Consider the following 21,735-nt stretch of genomic DNA (forward strand, 5'->3'; position numbering starts at 1 on the left):
TCTTTCAGGTATAAACTTTCAAGAAAGTTTCCAAAAATTTTTTTAAATCCAACACCTGACACAAACTCGGGCTTCTACTCCATAATACAACCATGTCTGTCTTAATATTAAAGCTGTCCCGTTGTTTCTCGATAAAATTTGTCACGTTTATTTTGTGGCTTCACACAGCCCTGTAGGACAAGGTTCCCTTCCAGGTCCACCAAGTTGAGAAGCAAAGAATCAGAGTTCTACCAAGTAAAGATTTTTTTTTCCCCCAGGAAAGTCAAGGAAGGGCCCCTCCTGGGAACTCAGATTTATTGAGTGATGCAAAAGTACTACCACTCTTAAAAGACTTTATCTTAACATCAGTATTCTGCAAGGCCTTGGTGAAGGGGGGCTGTTCCTGATTTAGTGAAGACAGCCATTTTTGGTTCAACGCATCCTTTAGTCTTAGGACCATTATACGTGTTTTCAGATTTAACACACTACATTTTTCAACCTCCTGTGCCTTGGAGGCATCGCACAGCACTTGTCTATCACCCCCCGATGGACGACAGGACAGATTCTTCTCCTCTCCCTCGTCATTCCCCCAGCACAAACTCGTCCTGGGTCTTCTCACAAAGATCCTTGCCCTCAAAGCCTGCAGGCCGGGCAACGCCTCTCGGCGCAGCAGCGGCGGGAGGAGGAAGGAGGAGGAGGAGGAAAGCGGGTCCTCAGGACGTCGGCCGGTGGAAAGCTCCGCGAGCAGCACCGGGACGGGTTCGGTCTTTCCCGAAGGGTCCGGTCCAGCGAGGAGGCTCACGGAGCGGCCGGTTCCGCTCCCCCCACCCCCGAGACGGGCAGAACCCCGAGGCGGGGTGGGAGGCGGTCTGCTCCGGCCGCGGAGATGCGGGGCGCGGGCCACGGGGGACCGGCCGGACCCTGCGCGTCCCCCACCCCCACCGCGCGCCGCTCAGACCGCACAAAGGGCCGCGGCCAGCCGGCCTCCCGCGGTTCCCTCACCTTTGCCAGGCGGCCGAGCCTCCGAAGCCGCCGCGCCACCGGGAGAAGCGCTGCGCGGTACCGCGCCGCCGCCGTAGGACGACAACGCACCGCGGCCTGACGGGCGACGACTGCTCCGGGGCCGCCGCGGGGGCCTCGGGGTTCGGCTCCCGGGCGCGAGCCCCGCCCCCCGGCCGCGCCCCGCCCCTGCCCCAGACTGGCGAGGGGCCCGGATGTTCCCTCCTCAGGGGCCCCCCCAGGCCCCGCCCTTTCTCGGCTTTTGCCCAGTTCGCCCGCCCCGCACCCCTTCCGTATCGGCTCCTGGTCCGGAGCGGCCCAGGGAGAGTCTCGCCGGCTCCCGGGTGGCTAGAGCGTCCGCCCGCGCTCTGTCGCGCTCCAGGTGACGGCGCCGCGAAGGCTGTCGGGAAGTAGGCGGGGTGACGTGAGGTGGACGAGCCCGCGGCGGGTTTGCCGAGCTCAGTGGCCGGCGGTGGCAGGAGCGAGGGCCGGGGGCTCCCGGAGCCGGCGGTGGAGCAGGGCGGCGCGCGGCCTGGGCCATGACGGGCAATGCCGGGGAGTGGTGCCTCATGGAGAGCGACCCCGGGGTCTTCACCGAGCTCATTAAAGGATTTGGTGAGAGCCCAAGGGGGCCGTCCTGGGCCGGTGGGGGGTTACGGGAGGAGGCCGAAGCTGGGCACCAGCGCTTGTCTGCGGCTCCGGCCGCCCGGCGTCTGAAGGGAGGCGACTCCCGAACCCTGGAGTCGGGGACAGGCGGGGGAAAGGTAGGGCTTCAGCCCCGGCAAGTCGCGTTTCCGTGGCGATCTGAGAGCCACACTTCGGAGACAGGAAGGTGTCCCCGGGATTCGACGCTCCAGGACTAGGTTCGCTGGCCCGAGAGGCGCCCCGGCCGCCACTTTACGCCTTGGAAGCCTCTTTCCACCTCGGGGCGCCCCCATCCCGGGCAGGTGTGTCCAGGTGCGCGTCTCAGGTCATCGGTCCTGCAGAAAAAGTCAGGTGTGCCTTGTCGAGGGTGGGGTGTCCAGGGCCCCAAGCTGCGTGGGAACCTGACATCCGAGTCATTCGAAGCAGAACCTGTCGAGTGTGTGTGATCCGCCCTGCAGCCGTCCGCGCGGGCTGGCTACACGGGACGCGCGGGCCACCTCGCTCCTTCTGCTCGCTTGTGGCTTCCGGGAAAGTGTGGTTTCTCCAGCGAGTGTTCTAGAGGCCACATGCTTGCCTCTTAATTGCTCTCTGACTCTATTCCGTGTCTCCGGTCCCAAGTAACCATCGTATTCGACTTGGTGGCCTTCTCTGCCCTTCTTGTTCCCTGTTCTCTACTTTGGCAGTAAGTTTATTTTTATCTGTTACATTTTTTCAAGTATTATTCATTTTAGCTACCATGTTATTAAAACTTGTACCGAGGGTAGAAATTCAACATTGTATACTGTTTGTCGTCCGTCCGTGCCCAGCCGATTCAGTTGTGTCTGACTCTCCGGGACCACATGGACTGTAGCCTGCCAGGCTCCTGTCCAAGGGATTCTCCAGGCTGGGATACTGGAGTGGGTTGCCATGCCCTCTTCCAGGGGATCTTCCCGACCCAGGAATTGAACCCGTATCTCCTGCGTCTTCTTCGTTGCAGGCAGGTTCTTTTCCCACTGAACCACCTGGGAAGCCCACTGTTTGTTGTACGTAGCTATTTGAAATGCCATTTATCACGCATATATTGTTTACCTAGTGTATATCTCAGCCACATTGGTAGGATTTCGGCATTTTTAGTGTGAATAAAGCAGGGCTGCTGAAGAACTGACAAGCAATATATAATGGCGTATTAACTGCTGCCTTGGAGTATTTACACACAAGTCCTGGAAGAACACAGGCAGAAGGAAAGGCATAAACAGTAGTTTATTATATATTAAAGTATATGGCTTAGGGAACAGCTGCTCAGTCCTGTCCATTAGCTCAGTTCTTTACCACTAGCGCCACCTGGGAAGCCCAGGGAAGTGGCTGGGGAAGTGACTAAAACAGTGTAACAGATTAGAGGAATATTTGAATCCCAAACTGAAAAGATAAACTGAGGCCCAATTGTGTGCCATGCTGTGTTGTGTGGGTTGGCCTGTAATCCCCGGGGACTTAACTGTCAGATATTTCAATGCTGAAATGACATTTTTATAATTGAAAAGCATTTACTACATGTAGTGTGCAGTACACTGGAATGGAATGAAGTGAGAGACTAGAAAGCTCTTAAGATGGTCAGAATCTGAGAAGATTAGCTCAATATGAAGTAGTGATTTGGAGAGGAGGTAGTCAATAATTTTGGCTTTATTTAAGTCCACGGGACAGTTAACTGGTGGGATAAAGGGGGAAAGGTGATAATGATTTTAGTCTCTAGCTTAGGAGACTGGTGAAGTAAAAGAGAAGAGTAGGCTTGATGGACAAGGAAATAGGTTAAACTTTGGACATACACTGAATTTGAAATGTGCACAGGTTTAACCATGAACCTTCAAAACCTTAACTATTATGACATATTAAAGTTAACCTTAAAAAATGTTGTACCAGGCAAATTTGCTTATTTTAAAGTTAGTCCATTCTATTAACAGCTGTTGCTTCGCTTTCATATGTGCAGAAAACTTGGAATTGAAAGTGGTTTAAGTAAAGTCATGTGTAAGAGACTGATATGGAACCACACCTCCTGTACCTGCACTTGTGAAGAGTGAAGTGATAGTTATTAATAGATTGGCTCAATTAGCAGGAGACCTTTGCCAAAAGTTAAATGATGGAAGTTGTACATCATTATCAGCTGCTTCAAAGAGACAGAAGTTTATTTCTGTCTTTTTTTTTCCCCCTCATTCACGTCATGGATTTAAAAAAGCTTTTGGAAGTTTATTCTTTCAAAAGTGAAACATCTTATTATTTTATAGGTGGCACTGTAGTTTTAAGTTTCTTCACTGAAGGGGAAATTATTTGTGAGTTCAGTGATTATATAATTAAAAATTCTGGTGGAATATAACATCAGGGTAAAACAAAGTTCTTGTATTAAGAAACTGATGGAACAGAACTATATTTTTAATTGATACGGTGCATACATGATTAATAAATTGAGTAAAACAAACTATGATAGTCTACCAATTAGAAGCTGTAAATTTCTGCTTCTAGCCAGGATAGAGTATCAGGGACTGGATTTAGTACAGCAAATCAATGACCCCAGCTTTCCGTTCAATAAACTAGAAAAAGAAGAGCAGATTAAACCTATAGTAAGCAGATAAAAGGAAATAATAGAGATCAGAGTTGAAGTTAGTATAATAGAAAAGAGAAGAATAGTGGAGAAAGTCAATGACACCAAAAGCCGTTGTCTCAAAGATCAGTAAAATGGATAAACCTCTAGTCAGACTGATTGGAAGAAATGAGAGGAGAAAAATGATGAATATCCAGGAATAAGAGAGATGACACCATTACAGATTCTATAGATATTAAAAGGATAAGTGAATAGTCTAATAAATATTTATGCAAGTAAATTTGACAACTTAGCTGATGTGTACAAATTTCTTTAGACACAAATTACCAAAGCTCACTCAAGAAGTAATTGATAAACAGTATAGCCTTATGTGTTTTAAAAAAATTGAAATTATAATTTAAAATTTTCCTATAAGGAAAACTAGCCAAAATGGAATCACTAGTAAATTCTTGCAAATATTTAAGGAATAAGTAATACCATTTTTACACAGACTTCTCCAAAGACATTGGAGAATAAGTACTCCTCATCTCATTTTATGAGGGTCAGTATTAATTTTAACACCCAAACCAGACAAAGACATTGTAAGAAAAGGAAACCGCAGGCCCATATCTATTGTCAACATAGACACAAACATTCTAACCAAAATATTAGCAAATCAAATCCAATATTAAATAGACAGTATGTCATGAGTGAGAGGGGTTTATCCCAGGAATTCAGGGTTGGTTTAACATTTGAGATTCAATGTAATTCACCATATTAAATAAGAAAAACCATATGATTCGATTATCTCAATAATTGCAAAAGACATTGGACAAAAATCCAGCATCTGTTAAGAATTACAAAGTGTTAGGTTTTAGCCTACTTCCCAGCCAACTACTTGCCAGCCAACAAATGAGCCTACCACTATATTATAGATGCTGGTAGGCAAGTTCAACTTTAGAGGTAAATAATAGCATTACTCATGGCACGGTAGTCAGCAGGACATTCGTGTTTGCATTGGTGTCCTTATCCTTCGAGTCCATAGGAGTGTAGGTGGACGCCACAGGCATGAGTTTCTGTCAGAGCTGAGGAACCCCTGACCTTTGGGAGCCTTAGCTTTAGAGTCTGCTTGCACACTTGCTCAACCTTTGACTCTAGGGAGATGATACAGTGGACAGCAGATCAGTCTTCTCTCTGCCCCACAGGAAGATACTATCCCTGACTTTCAAGTCTGTTTACTGTTTTGACATTCTTGAAAAGACAGTTCTGAACACATCTCGTAGTTTGTCTCAGAAGTCAAGCAGTAACAGTAGAAACTGATTGAGGATTGTCTCCTCATACAAATCGATCCTTTCTCACTATACCAAACATGCCATTCCGTCAGCTACTCTGATTACTCTGACTGGACCTGCAGGACTGGTATCAAACCTGTTTATCCCTTGGGGTGTTTGTGTTAGGAAGCCAGGTGAGTTTCTCAAGTTTTTGTATTGGCCTTTCCTCTTGGCTTAAGGCATTAAATCAGGCATAACAGTATGTGTTAGTGATCGCACAGACCCTACCTGGGTCTGCAGGGAAGATGTCTAAAACAATTCCATCATCTACAACTTTGGCCCTTGAGTTGAGGCGTGTCTGAGGGATTCAGGGCCAGTGTGGTGTTTCCTTTACATGGAGGTCTATTTCAAACACTCAGGAGGTGTATGTCCGTTATTGTGGGGAAAGAGGTGAGTTAATGCCTGGCATTTACACAATAAATAAAAGGACAGTTGAGTGTGCATGTGGTACCCTTGGAAGTGAGTGTTGATTCTGATCTTTGGGACCTCCAAAAAGGCACCTTCTTATGAGTGAAAGTGAAAGTTGCTCAGTTGTGTCTGACTCTTTGTGACCCCATGGACTGTACAGTCAGTGGAATTCCCTAGGCCAGAATACTGGAGTGGGTAGCCTTTCCCTTCTCCAGGGGATCTTCCCAACCCAGGGATAGAACCCAGATCTCCTGAATTGCAGGTGGATTCTTTACTAGCTGAGCCACAAGGGAAACTCAAGAATACTGGAGTGAGTAGCCTATCCCTTCTCCAGGGGATCTTCCTGACCCAGGAATTGAACCAGGGTCTCCTGCATTGCAGGTGGATTCTTTACCAACTGAACTACCAGAGGGGTATACGTTAATAATGCCTCCAACTTGGGGCTCCTTGTTCATTTTCAGTAACTGAGTTTAGTCCTTTTTGGAGAGATTGCCTAAGAGTTGACCATATAGTTTTTCCCATTTCGTCACATCACCAGTTGAATGGCATTTGTCTGTGCCATGTAATAACTGAAAATGGGCTTGGGAAAGATATCTGGGGCTGTTTTTTGTGGGAGGTGCAGGAGCTGGCACCATGCCTGCTGCTTCTGGTGGAGCTGTTTATACAGTCATGGGTTTGGCAATCAATGTGTCCAAGCTCTTTGTTGAAAGATACCATCCCTAGCAGTCAATTACATTTAAGTCATTGATAGTGGCTTAGTGTTAAAGAATCCACCTGTCAATTCAGGTGACACAAGAGATTCTGGTTCAATCCCTGGATTGGGAAGATGCTTCAAAGTAGGAAATGGCAACCCACTCCAGTATTCTTGCCTGAGAAATCCCATGAACAGAGAAGCCTGGCAGGCTACAGTCCATGGGGTCACAAAGAGACACAACTGAGCACGCACAACAGTTAGGAAGCGCTTACCCAGAGTATTGTTCTTGGGGAGAAAGACTTCAGGTATATTGTTAAGAATATTATTTTTAGAATTAGTTTCTCAATAGAGCTATTTTATGGAACCACCAGCACTATAGTACAAATGTGTTTGTCAATATATAAATATTTTTAAACAGTTTAATGAATTAATTAAAATTTTATTTAATGTTTTATTAAGTAAAATCAATTAGATAAAAGCAGTGTTCTGGTTTGAATGGCGGATTATTTGGTTATCCTATTTAAGGCCCAGGTTAGCTGTTCTTCAAAGTTTTTTTCTGACCTGCAGTGATAGTCTGCTACCTCTTAACTTGCAGAACGCAGCCCATGTACTTTTCATATGCAAAGTATGCAGACTGCATAGTCTTTGAGTCATAGATATTTGTTTCCTACTAGGTTGAAGTTCTTGTATATATCTGTGTGTGCTCATTTGTGTCCTACTCTTTGCCACCCCATGGACTGTAGCCCACCAGGCTTCTCTGTCCGTGGAATGGTTCAGACAAGAATACTGGAGTGGTTTGCCATTTCCTTCTCCAGGGGATCTTCCCAACCCAGGGATCGAACCCGTGTCACTTGCATCTCTTGCACTTGCAGGCGGATTCTTTACTGCTGAGCCATTGGGAGAGCCCCAGGTTGAAGTTTTTAAATATTGTTAAAGTAGTTTATTATTTTTTGTCCTTGTTAGGGCCTAATACCATGCTTGGCATGTATTTGCAACCTGTGTTTGGTTGACTCATGCATACAGAACCTATGGATACTGAGTGCTGAATGTATTTGTTAAATACCAGCAATTCATTAACTTTTTAAAGCTCAACTCCCACTCAACATTTTACTTAATAAATATTAGAGAAGTCAGCATGGTGATTCTTTGTGCTTGGTATTTGAGAATGTATACCTCACTAGAGAATTCTGAGGATTGGATGAAGCAGGTAGTATTCTTGTTTTAAACTTGAGGAAAGTGAGGCTCAAAGACATTTTCATGCTAAAGGCAAAGAACTTAAAGGCATTGCTAGGATTACAACTCAGGCCTCTGGAATCATTGCTTATTTTTATTTCCATTATAACCTGCATTATTTGAAATTGAATATACGTAAAGGGAATATTGGGCTTCCCTGGTGGCTCAGATGGTAAAGAATCTACCTGCAATGCAGGAGACCCGGGTTCGATCTCTGACTTGGGAAGATCCCCTGGAGAAGGGAATGGAAACCCATTGCACTATTCTTGCCTGGAGAATTCAATGGACAGAGGAGGGCCTTTGGGCCACAGTCTGTGGGGATGCAAAGAGCTGGACACGACTGAGTGACTAACACTTTTACATTTCACAAGGAGATTATTAGATATTATTAGATAGATTAGAAACATCTATCTCCTTATACATCAAATTGGGTACTGTGTTTTCCTTTTACAGAGATGTGCTTGTGTCTAACATAAGGTTATTTAAACTTTGCCACCACTTGAAATTATGCCTTTGCAAAAGATTTTGGGACTCTTAGTGACTTTTGTCGTCGTGTTTCTGTGTGATATGAGCAATGTTTTAATGTTTGGCCTTTTTACAGTAGATTTCCAGTAGCATAACCAGTGTTAGCAGTTGCATCACTGCCCTCTTGTGCCCTTTTCTGACACTGGTATAATTATAGGTTCAGTTTCATAAGGTTTTTTTCCCCAGCTTAATTATGTGGACATCTAGCAACATGTTGTACACGTGTGGGTTGTTTCTAGTTCTTCTCTACTACAAATAACAGAGGGCCTCCCTCGTAGCTCAGCTGGTAAAGAATCCACCTGCAATGCAGGAGACCCCGGTTTGATTCCGGGGTCAAGAAGGTCCCCTGGAGAAGGGATAGGCTACCCACTCTAATAATCTTGCCTGGAGAATCCCTGTGGACAGAGGAGCCTAGTGGGCTACAGTCCATGGGGTCACAAAGAGTCGGACACAATAGAGTGACTAAGCACACACACAAATAACATAGTAACTCTCCTCGTACCTGTAACTTTAATGCCTGAGTGGGTGCTAATAGATATTCGCTGAACAGAGCAAATTGTGGTAGTAAATGCCCAAAGTCACAGGGTTGGTTGGTCCAATTTTTTTTTTTTTTAAACCACTCATTTTTGCAGTCGGTCTAAAGCTTCTCCAGCTCTGACTGGAAAATAATCTGGAGTATTAGAAAAACGCCCAGACTTTGGAACCAGACATGTTTTAATTAATTTTTTGGCATATGTTAGTGTAGTGAATTTAGGCAAGACACCTACTATCCCTAAGCCTCTTTCACATAATACTTGCTTTGTAGGAGTTAGAGAAAATCCATTTAAAGCACTTTACCCATTGAAGTTACTGGTAAATATGACTGTTTTTTTTGTTTTTTGTTTTTTCCTCTTGTGATAATACTACTACCTGACATTTAGTGAACCCTCAAAGTGTGTGGAAGTGAACAGTGTTAGTCACTCAGTCGTGTCTGGCTATGACCGCATGGACTGTAAGCCCACCATGCTCCTCTGTCTGTGGAATTCTCCAGGCAAGAATACTGGAGTGGGTTGCCATGCCCTTCTCCATAAAGTGTGTGGAGGCACTGTATTGAATGTATGTCATGCATAATAAATTATCTTATGAGATGATAAGTAATCTTTATTCCTAACAACAGCTCTATGAGTATGGGGGCAAGAAGTTCAATGGTAATGGAGGCAGGGTTCAGACCCTGGCAATTTGGAGGCCACGTTTTAACCAGAATACAGTTACCACCCTATGAACTACTAGAGCTGGATTCTCCACCTTGGTCCTCTTGCCTTTTTGGGATTAGACACTTTGGGTTTGATAATTCATTTTGTTTTGACAGTTTGGGCCAAGTAATTATTTGTTTTTGGGTGCTGTCCTGTGCAGGTAGGATATTCAGTATCTCTGGCTTCTACGTACTAGATGCTACCTGCCCCCCCAAGTGACAATAGTGGCAGTAAAAATGTCTTCAGACATTTTGAAATGTTCCGCGAGGGAGAGGGGGATTATCTTGGTTGAGAACCACTGGGGGACTCTGATGTAGTTGACATTAAATTAAAATTTTAATTTGTATAGTATAAAATTTTAATTTGTATAGTAATTTGTATTTTAAAATATATAGTATTGGAATTTTGGAAAGGGATCAGATCTGAATATGTGATCTGAAAGTCACTGTCAAGTGGTAGTTACGTATTCCCACCTTATGGATCAAGTGGACAGTAAGGAAGAAAGAGGGCCACAGGCAGAATTGTGGAAACTTAGCAGCTGAGTGAAGAGGGTGGATGAAGAGGAGCCAGAGATAGAGAGAGACTGAGAAGGGACAGTCATGGGTGGTGCTTCAGTGAAAATAAATGGGGAAAGTTTTTAAAGTTGTCAAAGTAATATACTCCCTTTGTAAATAATTAGAAAATAGTAAAGAAAGGGCTAGGATTTGACTGTGAACTTGATCAGTTTTACCATTTTAATTTGTCATGTTGTATTGCCCCTAAATGTGCATTTCTTTCCATTGGTATTTTATTTAACGGTGAAGGGAAAAATGCGTAATTCTGTCTCCTGAAGAAATAATTTCTCATTTCAGGTTGCCGAGGTGCCCAAGTAGAAGAAATATGGAGTTTAGAGCCTGAGAATTTTGAAAAATTAAAGTAAGTATATTTTAAATTATGTTAAAAATATGTCTATACTTAAGCAAACTTAAGCACATTATCTTCTTTATTTTTTTCAACTGTGTAAGGGGCTTCCCTCATAGCTCAGTTGGTAAAGAATCCTCCTGCAATACAGGAGACCCCAGTTCAATTCCTGGGTCAGGAAGATCCCCTGGAGAAGGGATAGGCTACCCACTCCAGTATTCTTGGGCTTCCCTTGTGACTCAACTGGTAAAGAATCCTCCTGCAATGCAGGAGACCTGGGTTCGATCCCTGGGTTGGGAAGATTCCCTGGAGAAGGGAAAGGCTACCCACTCCAGTATTCTGGCCTAGAGAATTCCATGGACTGTATAGTCCATGGGGTCGCAAAGAGTCAGACACGACTGGGTGACTTTCAAAAACGGAAAAAATGTCGATATTATTCCTATTTTATAACCAAGAACCTGATGATCATAGATAAGTAATTCACAAGGGATTCAAAACTAGGTCTGTATAATTTCATATCAACAAAGTACTGATTGGTCAACTTTTTTTTTTTTTTTTTAACAACGTTCACTTTATAGATCAATAGTGTTAGAATGTGGCACACATTTTAACACAAACACAAAACACATGAATAATAGGTCAGTCTACAAAACTCTATTTAACAGATAATGTATTTGGCTAACGCAATATATTGATAATAATTCAGAACTTTTTTCCCCTACATTATTACATTGCCTCTTGGGGAGGTGTCAGTTCAGATTCCAAATGTTGATGCCCGGAACTACCTTCCTCTTACCCCGTCCTTCTGACTGGAGTCACTTGTCTGAGTCTCTCCCTAGCCCTGAAACCTCTGTGTCCACAAGCACCAACCCTGTATTACAGATGGAAGGCTAGAAGAGTTTTCAATGTGGGGAGCATTCTTAGAGTCCTGGAATGGGGACTCTAGGGATATGCTTTTAATATCTTTAGTAAGGAAATAGTTTACCCCCCTCCCATTTTCTCCTTCCCCACAAAAGGAACAGTCATTTTAGATGGAGTAAGAGGATGATCAGGGAAGGTTAATTAAAAGTGTATCATTTAAGCTGTCTTTGTGGATTAGGAAAGAATTTGTTGTGTGGAAGGTAGTGAAAAACTGGAGAGACTCCTCACGTGGTGATTTAATTGTTCAGTGGTAACAACCATTGTAGGGAAGTGGGTAACTTTATTATGTGTGAGATGCAGCATCCATCCAATAATTACATAGTTTGCAGTATATATGCCATCAGCTGATTTATCTGTAAGCATCCTACGTGAATTTTGTTCCTGTATATTGGAATTCACTCTAGGGCTAACAACTTCTAGTTTTGCAATGTTCATTCTGTTTTTAAGTGAGGGTGATAAGAGGTAGAACTGAATAATTCACAGATTTAAGAATATACCTTTCATTATAATTCCATTTTAATTGATGTAATTTTAAGTTTTGTTAGCCTTATCTTGGGCAACATTCTAGTAACTATAGAAATAGTAGCAATAGAAATCGTAAAAAATTTTCCCACATTTACTTCATTTTCACTGTATTTCTTAAGTAAATGACTAAAACTTAATATATTGACAATGTTTTTTTTTTTTTAATTAGTTGGAGGCTAATTACTTCACAGACAATGTTTTATAGAAGTAAAGAATCTTCCCACAATGCGGGAGACCAGGGTTTGATCCCTGGGTTGGGAAGATCCCCTGGAGAAGGGCATGGCAACCCACTCCAGTATTCTTGCCTGGAGAATCCCATGGACAGAGGAGCCTGGCAGGCTACAGTCCATGGGGTCACAAAGAGTTGGACATGACTGAGTGACTAAGCATAGCACATATAGGAAGCAGGGTTTGGTGTCACTAATTTGTATTTTATTTTGTAGGCCAGTTCATGGGTTGATTTTTCTTTTCAAGTGGCAGCCAGGAGAAGAACCAGCAGGCTCTGTGGTTCAGGACTCCAGACTGGACACAATCTTTTTTGCCAAGCAGGTATGGTCCTTGGACACTTCGAAGTCTCAAGAGCAACGCTTTTTATAAACAAGATTCTTTTCCACCTGTGTGTCTCTAGTGTAGCAGTTCTCAAGTTTCTTGGTCTTAGGATTCCTTTACATTCTTAAAATTATTGAGATCCCAAAAGATCTTCTTTATTTGAATTTTATTTATTAATATTTATCATTTAGATATTAAACTGAGACATTTAAAATATTAATTGATTTAAAAGAGTAAATTCTGTAAATGATAACATTTTTTAAATAAAACATATGTATATTTACCAAAGCAAAAGAGTAGTGAAAAGACTGCATTGCTTTACATTTCTGTAAACCTCTTTAATGTCTGGGTTAATAGCACACAGCTGGCTTCTCCTATCAGCTTTATTCAGTCTGTTGCAATATTTTTGTTTCGTCTTGTTTTCAGTTGAAATATATGAAGAAAATTTAGTCTCACACATGTACATAGTTGAGGCGGGAGGAGTATGTTCATTTCTTTTCCAGGAAATTATGGATATTCTTTGATATCATATCAAAACTCCAAAAATGTCCCTCTTCTAAAGATTGGTTGCAATGTGAAATCTGAACTCATATTAGTAAACTTTGTACTTCGTTTTATTAAAATCCTTACTCCTGTAGCATCTGATAACATTGTGCGTTGGTCATTTTGAAAATTTACCGACTGATTTTGATTTTGTAAATGTTAGTATTTATGAGTATACACATTATAACAAGTCACATTTATTAATGTCATCATCTGTATCATCACAAAAATTGTTAAGTATCATGAAACTTTTAAACTCACAGTGGTGGATCTAAGTCTTAGAAAATTCTAGTTTTCACTTGAAAGTTCAAATTTTATCAAGGATACCAAATATTATCAGGTGTTTTCCTTAAAGTGACAGACTCAATTCACACATTTCAAGAGAATATCTGCCAGATATAGCTTGAACAACTATTTATCTGCCATATGTCCTTTCAAGTAAAAATGATGTTCCTGGAGAAAACTTAGCTGACAGTTCAAACAGTAACAAGAGTGCCTTTCCTGGAATTGGCTGGCATATTTTGGTTTACAGTAGAAGTGCTTTATTTGTACTTCCTGTTTCACTCAGCAAATATTAAAGAATTGTACTCTGAGGTCAAAATGCAATAAAAATAATTTTTACTGCTTTATCAAAGACGTTCTTCAGTAAAAACTGGTTTTTGTTTTGTTAGTTTTTAGAATTATGCCTATGTGTCAGTGAAAGAATTCAGTGCCACTGCCTAGGTATCTTAATAAAATACCAGCAGTGTTACCCACGATTGAGATTATGCTGCAGTGGCAATATGAAAGCAGGGGAAAACCAGGGTCCATGTATCCCATTTTGAGAACTGCTGTTGTAATGTATACAATAAACATTTAAGCAACATTATTAGATGCCTACATATTTTAGAGTCCATTGTTTGGAACAGCTGGAAAAGAGAATGCTGAAAAAAAAGAGAAAGAAGCTTGATTAATATATAAAATCTGAGCTAAAGATGATTGCATTTGTTTGAAAATAGCATTTCTTTCTAAGACTCAAAAGATTAAACTGTTAAACCTTTAGAAAGGTGGAAACAATAAAACTGCTAATTCTCATTACTGCCCTTTTAACCAAACGTTTCCTATTCCAGTTAGTAGCTTGTTTTTCTTTTTGCTCTTCTTTTATTACTTCTTGTTTTCCTCCCAGCTTTTAAGAACTGAGTGTTTTTAGAGAAATTAGAATTTTCTTGCTTTACTTCAAGGATTAGAAAAACATTATTTTATCATTGTGTAGTTAAAGTACTTAAGTTACAGAAATGTCATGATGAATGAATATACACCTGTGTCTACTAACCCCTCCCAACAGTTTGACTCATTCATTTAATCATCAAATAGCTGTTGAGCACTTCCTTTGTGCCGGACTTTACTTTAGATACTAGGGGTATAATGGTGGGTAAGACGGGCATGTCTCTTTGATTTGTTATTACTGTCATGGTAACGGTACCAATGGAAGCCAATATTTACCATTCCTGTTGTGTGCCAGATATTGTGCTTTAGACTATATTATTTATTTAATCCTTGCAGCAGCCCTGTGAGGTTGTTATCCTCATTTCACAGATGAAGAAATTGAGGCCTAGAAAAACTTACTTGGCTGAGGTCCCACAGCTAGTACATGGTGGATCCAGAATTTAAACCCAGGTCTAAAGCCCAGGTTTGTGGTTTCACATTCTGTACTACCTCCCACATTCTCTATGCATCTGTTGACACATTGTTATTATCAGTCTTTTAACTGAAGTTGGACTGTTGTGCAGAATATTTTGCTTCTTTTTTCACTTAAAATTTGATTTTGTTCCATTTCAGTGCACATAACAATATTAGATAACATATTGAAGGTTTATTAGGTACTTATATATATCTTATTTTTTATTAATTTACTTGTAGTAACTGATCCTCACAACCCTATGTGGTTTTACAGCTTCCTCGTTATTTCACAGATGTGGAAACTGAGTCCCAGAGAGATTAAGGAACTTGCCCAAGTCAGTGGCAGAGCTGGGTGCAAACCCAGGCACTGCTACCTTGAAGTCCATCCCATGTCACACCACCACTTCTTTTAAAAGCATTCTTAGTATAGTCAGTTCGGTCAGTTCATTCGCTCAGTGGTGTCTGACTCTGTGATCCCATGAACTGCAGCACGCTAGGCCTCCCTGTCCATCACCAACTCCCGGAGTTTACCCAAACTCATGTCCGTCGAGTCAGTGATGCCATCCAACCATCTCATCATCTGTCGTCCTTCTTAATATAAGTGTCCTGTAATTTTTTAACTCACTTCTTAAGGATAAACATTTTGAGATTCTTCTAATGTGATGCAGATAGTCCATTTATGAGTTGTAATATTTTGTATTTGTGTAAGTACCATTGTACTACAATAATTATAATAATATAATTATAATCATAGTGTGTGATATTCTAGATAGTACAGAAGACATAGGGGACAGATAATTTCATCCTTCAAGTGATTTTTCTAATTTTTAAGAATGTTTTTGTTATTTTTTAAAGGTATATAAGACTGTATACCCATTATACAAAAATGTAAGCATAATGATTGTATGATGTAGAAAATAAAGACCCTTATAATCCCTACTGCAGAGATAACCACTTAATTTATATTTTTCAAGATGTTTTTCTTTATGTATGTCTATTATTATATTTCTTCCATACTAAATTGTAAACCCAGGAGTCAGGTGTTTTGTTTTCATGTATAGTTCCTGGCACATGGTCAGTTTCCAATAAATGTAGAAAGAATATTGTAATTAAAGAGCACTGGAATTCACTAACACTAAAACACTAATGATGTCTGACTTATAGAGGCCTGGGTGTTTTTTTTAAGGTATAAGAAAATCCTCTATAAAGAAAAAAATGTTACTAAAGTATGAATTTATACTTTCTGGAGTCCTGTGATATTTTTCTAGTTCTGTATTGCATTTCTACCTTACTATAATTTAATGTTTTATTTGTGTTACACTATTACTGCCATGTTTACTAATATTCCAGATGAGTGATTTCCTAGTTATGGCATATTTTTTATTCTGTACTGTGCCAGCAGTTCCTGGTCAGTAATTCAACATTAATATCAGTTCCTTTGATATATGTATCCTATGAGCCTGTGTGGGAACTTTAATAGTATATATTACCTAACATATAATCCTTGGTTCTAGGCTTCACGAGCTTATAGTAATGATTTCTAATCTGGACTCTGAGGAATATTTTCAGACATTAAAAAAAATTAAAATTGTATCTGTTTGTGATAAGGTCACATAGATTAACTAAATATATAGTTTTGTTATTTCTGTATGGAATTGCATCAATTTAGAGAATGTTACTGCCTGTCTTAGGCTAATCATATGCTGTAATTGAAAGTATGCAAGTGTGTGGGTCATTGATTAACAAAATATTGAGAAAAGAAATTGTCTTCTGGAAATTATAATTTGTGTTTAAGGATCCAGGAATGACCTTTTTGATAATGCTTCTCTGCAAAACATTGCTGTCTTGTTACTGTTTCACCGCTGAGAAGCTGAGTTCTGTCTGATGTATTGTTGAGGTCATGCTGTGGTGGTATTGGGTGTGTGTGTGACTCTGCCTGTTCAGTCTTTCAGGGAAGATCGGTTGCATGTCTGCAATGTGCCAGACACTGTGACAGGTGCTTGGGAGACAAGCTACAGTCAGCATCCCTGCCCTCGAAGGTGTTTAGAGTTTAGTGGAGGAGATTGGTTAAGCAGTGAAATGAAAAACTATAGTGGAAATAAATGCTACATGGAGTGAACCATCTTGTGAAGTTTGAAAATAATCTATTAAGACTACGCTCACTTTGGACACTGACTGCAGTGTTTTGGGTCTTCAGTCCACCTTCCCTTCTGACGCTTGCCAGTTTGGGGAGTCCCCAAGACCATCCTCAGGTTCTGTAATTTGTTAGAAAGAGACACAGACCTCACCATAAGCTATGTAATAAACTGTTACAGTCACACAATGGCTTTATTACAGTGAAAGGACACATTAAACTCAGGCATGTGAAGAGACACATGGGTCAGAGTCCAGGAGCGTTCTCTGCGCACTGCTTCTGGCTGTCTTCTCCCAGGGGAGTCACAGACAGCACCAACTTCACCGGCAGATTGTGACCAAGTGCACAGTGTTCAGGCCGTCTCAGCTGATGCCTGGTATCCAGTTTTTATTGGTCCTCGGTCTCCAGCCCCACGAAGCCTGAGCTGTGGATCCAGAACCCACCCCAGTCACGTTGTGAGGCTGTCTGCGTGGTGCCCAACCCCCAGGTGAACACGGACACTTTACCAGGCATGCTCTTCAGGAGCTTAGAGGTCACTGCCCGGGAGCCAGTGGCCAGAGCCAGGCCTCTCTTAGGCGAGTCTAAATTCTTCACTACACAAGTGAAAATGGGACTGACGTTTCAGGGAGATCTGAGGAAGCTTCTCTGAGTAAGTGACAATTCAGCTGAAATCTAAAGGTTAAGTAGGTATTAAGTGGGGGAAGGAAGCTGAGGATCATCCCCGATTACTACAGCTGTGTGGTAGAAGGGAGCAGGGCTGGGAGCGTGCACTGGAAGAAGGCCAGCGCAGCTGGACTGGTGAGAACACGGCAGGGTGGCGAGAGATACACGCAGCACGTGAGTCAGGGTTTAGTGTGATCAACTGTAGAGAAACAGCGGTTTATGAGAAAGACAGGATTTCCCAACCACTGTCAAAGCCAGCAGGGTGGCAGGCTTTTTTGCTTTGTTCCTGTGCTTTCTATTCCAGAGTTACTTCTTGGTCTGAGATGATAGTTGGAGTCTCAGCTGTTTCGTCTCAACTCCACATTCTCGACAGTAGGAGAGGACAGCACATTCCTTTTTGACAGACGTTTTCTAGAATTTTCCTGTGTTGCCTGCTTTCTTCTCTTTGGCTAGAACTAAGTCATAGGACTGTACTTAGTGGCAGAGGAGAGTGGGGAGCTGTCTTCATTCCAGGTAAATGTGGACCCAGATATATGTGAGTCCTTGGTTCTGGAAGAGGGAGAAGGTGGATATTAGAGACTGACTCTCCGATTCCTGCCAAGGTGCCGACAGAGGCGGATCATGCTTGAGCCCTTTGTCTGTATCCTAAGAGCAGTAGAAGGTTACTGAGGTGTTTTAAGAAGGGTGATGTGATTAGATTTTCATTTAGAAGATATCAGTTTGGCTCCAGTGTGGGGAATGTGTTTGAGGAAGAAGGAGTGGTGTAGGGTATGAGATGACATAGCAGTTAATAGACTTCTGTAGAAGTCCATGCCAGAGTGGGTAACACTTCTAGTAGGGATAGATGTGAACAGATTTGAATAACACTCGAGATAAAGCAACTAGCACCTTTAATGTGTAACGATTGGGAATGACTAAGGAAGAGAGCTTATCAGTCAATGATGATGCTTGTGCTTTTCTTTTTTCCTTTTTAAAAAATTGACCTTCCAGTACACAAAATGAAAGTATGATTATCCCTGATTGATGACATACATTCCTGCCCTCCTTTACTTTAGTTATTCATTTGATTGGCTTTCCTGGTGGCTCAGAGGTTAAAGCATCTGCCTGCAATGAGGGAGACCCGGGTTCGATCCCTGGGTTGGGAAGATCCCTGGAGAAGAAAATGGCAACCCACTCCAGTATTCTTGCCTGGAGAATCCCATGGATGGAAGAGCCTGGTGGGCTACAGTCCACGGGGTCGCAAAGAGTCGGACACGACTGAGCGACTTCACTTACTCACTCACTCAGTAAGCACCTTACAACTCACCCTAGTAAACCTACCCAAGTATACCTGTCAACTGTCATTCCCTGTGTCCCCCCACATAGCTTTCATCCTCCCTCCCTCTGAGTAACCTGCATGCTGAATTCTGTATCTCATTTCCTTGCTTTCTACTTTCTGTATTTTTTCTAATCCTGAAACAGCTGTGTATGTATAAAATTTTAACTTTATAAAAAGTATCATGTTCTGTGTATTTATTAAGATTTATCCAGCTTATTTTGCATGGTGTACAATGGTGATTGCATGAACATGCATGCAGAGTAAGCAATTGTTGGCTGTTGTTTAGTCACTGAGTGCTGTCCGACTCTTGTGACCCCATGGACTGTAGCCCACCAGGCTCCTCTGTCCATGGGATTTCCCAGGGAAGAATACTGGAGTGGGTTTCCATTTCCTCCTCCAGGGGATCTTCCTGATCCAGGGATGGAACCCATGGCTCCTGCATTGGCAGGGAGACTCTACCAATGAGCCACCTGGGGAGCTTAAATAATTGTTTCCTCTTCATAAGTTAGTGTTTTAGTTTTCATTTGCATCACTCTGAACTGTGCAGCTCTACTTATTTTTGTACATCTATTGTATATGTGTGAATTTCTCCTGGTGTGTAACCAGAAGTACCATACTACATCTGATAGGTAAATGTAAAATTTTAGGAGGAAATATCAAAGTGCTTTCTGAAGTAGAGGCTCGAGTTTATACCTGTACTAGTAATATCTAGGTTACTGTGTAGCCATGTAATATGTGGTATTGTTAGGCCTCTTTGATTTTTGCCAGCCAGCTCATTCTGAAATGGTACTTCTTCGTGGTCTGGGTTTACATCTCCCTGGTCACTAATCGTGTTGAAAGGGACTTGATGCCTAGTGGCATATGTGTTTTTTCTGTGAAAGTCTTAAGTTAACTTTTCTGTAGGGTTAATGTACTTTTCTTTTTGATGTATAGGCATTGTTTATATATTCATGATACTGCTTCTCCAAGTTGGTACTTTATTGTTTTACTTTTTATGGGTGTTTTTTGATGATGGAAATTTGTATTTTAGAGCCAGTGCCTTTTGTATCTTGTTTAATAAATTGCTATCTATCTGAAGTTATGAAAGATATTTACCTATACATTTAAGTTTTAATTTTTGATATCTATGTCCATAATTCATCAGGAATTGGATTTTGGTATATCATGTGAGGTAGGGTTTCAATTTTACCTTTTTCCCACATGGATCACCCTTTTTTGAACATCCATATTTCCTTATTTATCTGACATGCCACCCCTGTTGTATATGTGTTCCATACGTGTGTATGTGTTTCTTGAATTGTACTGATCACTTTGTCTGTCTCTGTGCCAATAGCACCCTGACTTAATTCTTTTCACTTCTTTATAAGTTCTTATATCTAACAGATCATGTCTCCCCTACCTGCTCTTTTTTAGAAATATCCTTCCTGTTCTTGACCCTGTGTGCTTCATATAAATTTTAGTCATCTTATCAAACTGTATGAAAACTTCTGTTGGAATTTTGACTCGAATAACATTGAATATATATATATGTGAACTTGGGAAGAATTTATATCTTCATGATATTAAGTCTCAAACATAATATATTTCTCTGTTTAGACCTGCTTTTATGTATTTACTTTTAGATTTGCTTTTATTATCTTTAATATGTTGCATAATTTTCTTGATAAAGATCTTTTATCTTGTTAGTTATTTTAATTCCTTGATATCTCTGTTATAAATCATCTTTTCTTCAATTGCATTTTCTAGATGTTTGCTGCTAGTATAAAAGATAATTTTTATGTCTTAATATTATATTTAGCCATCTTCCTAAACTCTGTTATCTCTGTTATTTGTTGGTTTGAGAGAAGTGTTTCTATCTAAATTACTATATCAAATAATACCAGTTTTATTTCCTTATTTTGAATCCCTGTGTCGCTAATTTATTTTTCCTATCTTATTGGTTTAAACCTCCAATAAAATCATTGTGATTTTAGAGGGAATGCTTTTACCGTTTCCCATTTCAGATTTTTTTTCCTTAATAGTCTTTTTCAGGTGAGTACATTCTTTTAACAATTCAGTAAGTGTCCTTATTATGGAAAGACTAAGTTTTTTCAAATGCTTTACTGCATCTATTAAGATGATCATTTTTATTTTCCCTCTTAATATGTTAATATGATTAGTTACATTTATGAATTTTTCTAATATTAAATCATTCTTTCATATCTAAGATAAGCCCAGTTGGTCATGATATACTCTTTTTTTATGCACTGTTGAATTTAATTCGATATTGAATTTAATTCAATATTTGTTTAGATTTTTTTTTAAACATGTATATTTTTGAATGAAATGGGCCTTAATTTTCCTTTCTTGTTATGACTTTGGCTAGTTTTAATATTAGGGCTATGCTTGTTTCATGAATTGGGTTGAAATTTCTTCTTTATTATAATTGTCCTGAAGAATTTGTATAAAATTTAAATGGTCTGTTTCTTCAGATTTTGGTAGAATTGGCCTATGAAACCATCTGTGCCTGGTATTTTCTTTGTGAATGTATTTTTAACTACTGTATCCATGTGCTGGTTAAAAGACTTATTTGGGCTACTTATTTTTTCTTGACTTAGTTCTGGTAAGATTTTTTTTTTTTTTAATTTCTCCATTTTAGTTTAAGTTTACAAAATTGTTTTGTATGGTTGTTATTAGTATCCCCTTATTTTGTTTTAATCTTGTGCTTAGTTGTATACCTGACACGTTGAGTTCTGACTTGCACATTTGGGTGATCCTGGTTTTGTTTGCTCCATTAACCTATCGCCCTTTATTATTTCATGCTAGCATTAAGGTGGGGCTTCCTTGGTGTCTCAGTGGTATAAAATCTGCCTGCCAATGCTGGAGATGTGGGTTTGATCTCTGGGTCAGGAAGATTGCATGGAGAAGAAAATGGCAACCCACTCCAGTA

General features: G+C 40.8%; 2 protein-coding genes across 7 annotated transcripts in view; one reads left to right on the forward strand and one right to left on the reverse strand.

The window, feature by feature from the left end:
- RO60 (Ro60, Y RNA binding protein) overlaps positions 1 to 1,120 on the reverse strand; it is a 30,019-nt gene extending 28,899 nt beyond the window's left edge. For 2 of the 3 annotated variants that reach the window (XR_009695749.1, XM_061160012.1), the window contains exon 1: positions 982 to 1,120. The gene's annotated coding sequence lies outside the window, so the exon portion shown is untranslated. The remainder of the gene's footprint in view (positions 1 to 981) is intronic. The other variant, XM_061160013.1, reaches the window with a different exon arrangement.
- Positions 1,121 to 1,393: 273 nt separating this feature from the next.
- Positions 1,394 to 21,735, forward strand: part of UCHL5 (ubiquitin C-terminal hydrolase L5) — a 43,139-nt gene continuing 22,797 nt past the window's right edge. For 2 of the 4 annotated variants that reach the window (XM_061160018.1, XM_061160019.1), the window contains exons 1-3: positions 1,394 to 1,593; positions 10,446 to 10,509; positions 12,384 to 12,489. In XM_061160018.1, the coding sequence (XP_061016001.1) occupies positions 1,518 to 1,593; positions 10,446 to 10,509; positions 12,384 to 12,489 (246 nt within the window). In that variant the 5' untranslated portion in view covers positions 1,394 to 1,517. The remainder of the gene's footprint in view (positions 1,594 to 10,445; positions 10,510 to 12,383; positions 12,490 to 21,735) is intronic. The other 2 variants (XM_061160016.1, XM_061160017.1) reach the window with 2 other exon arrangements.

This window comes from Dama dama, chromosome 14 (assembly GCF_033118175.1).
Source record: "Dama dama isolate Ldn47 chromosome 14, ASM3311817v1, whole genome shotgun sequence".
Lineage (NCBI taxonomy): Eukaryota > Metazoa > Chordata > Mammalia > Artiodactyla > Cervidae > Dama > Dama dama.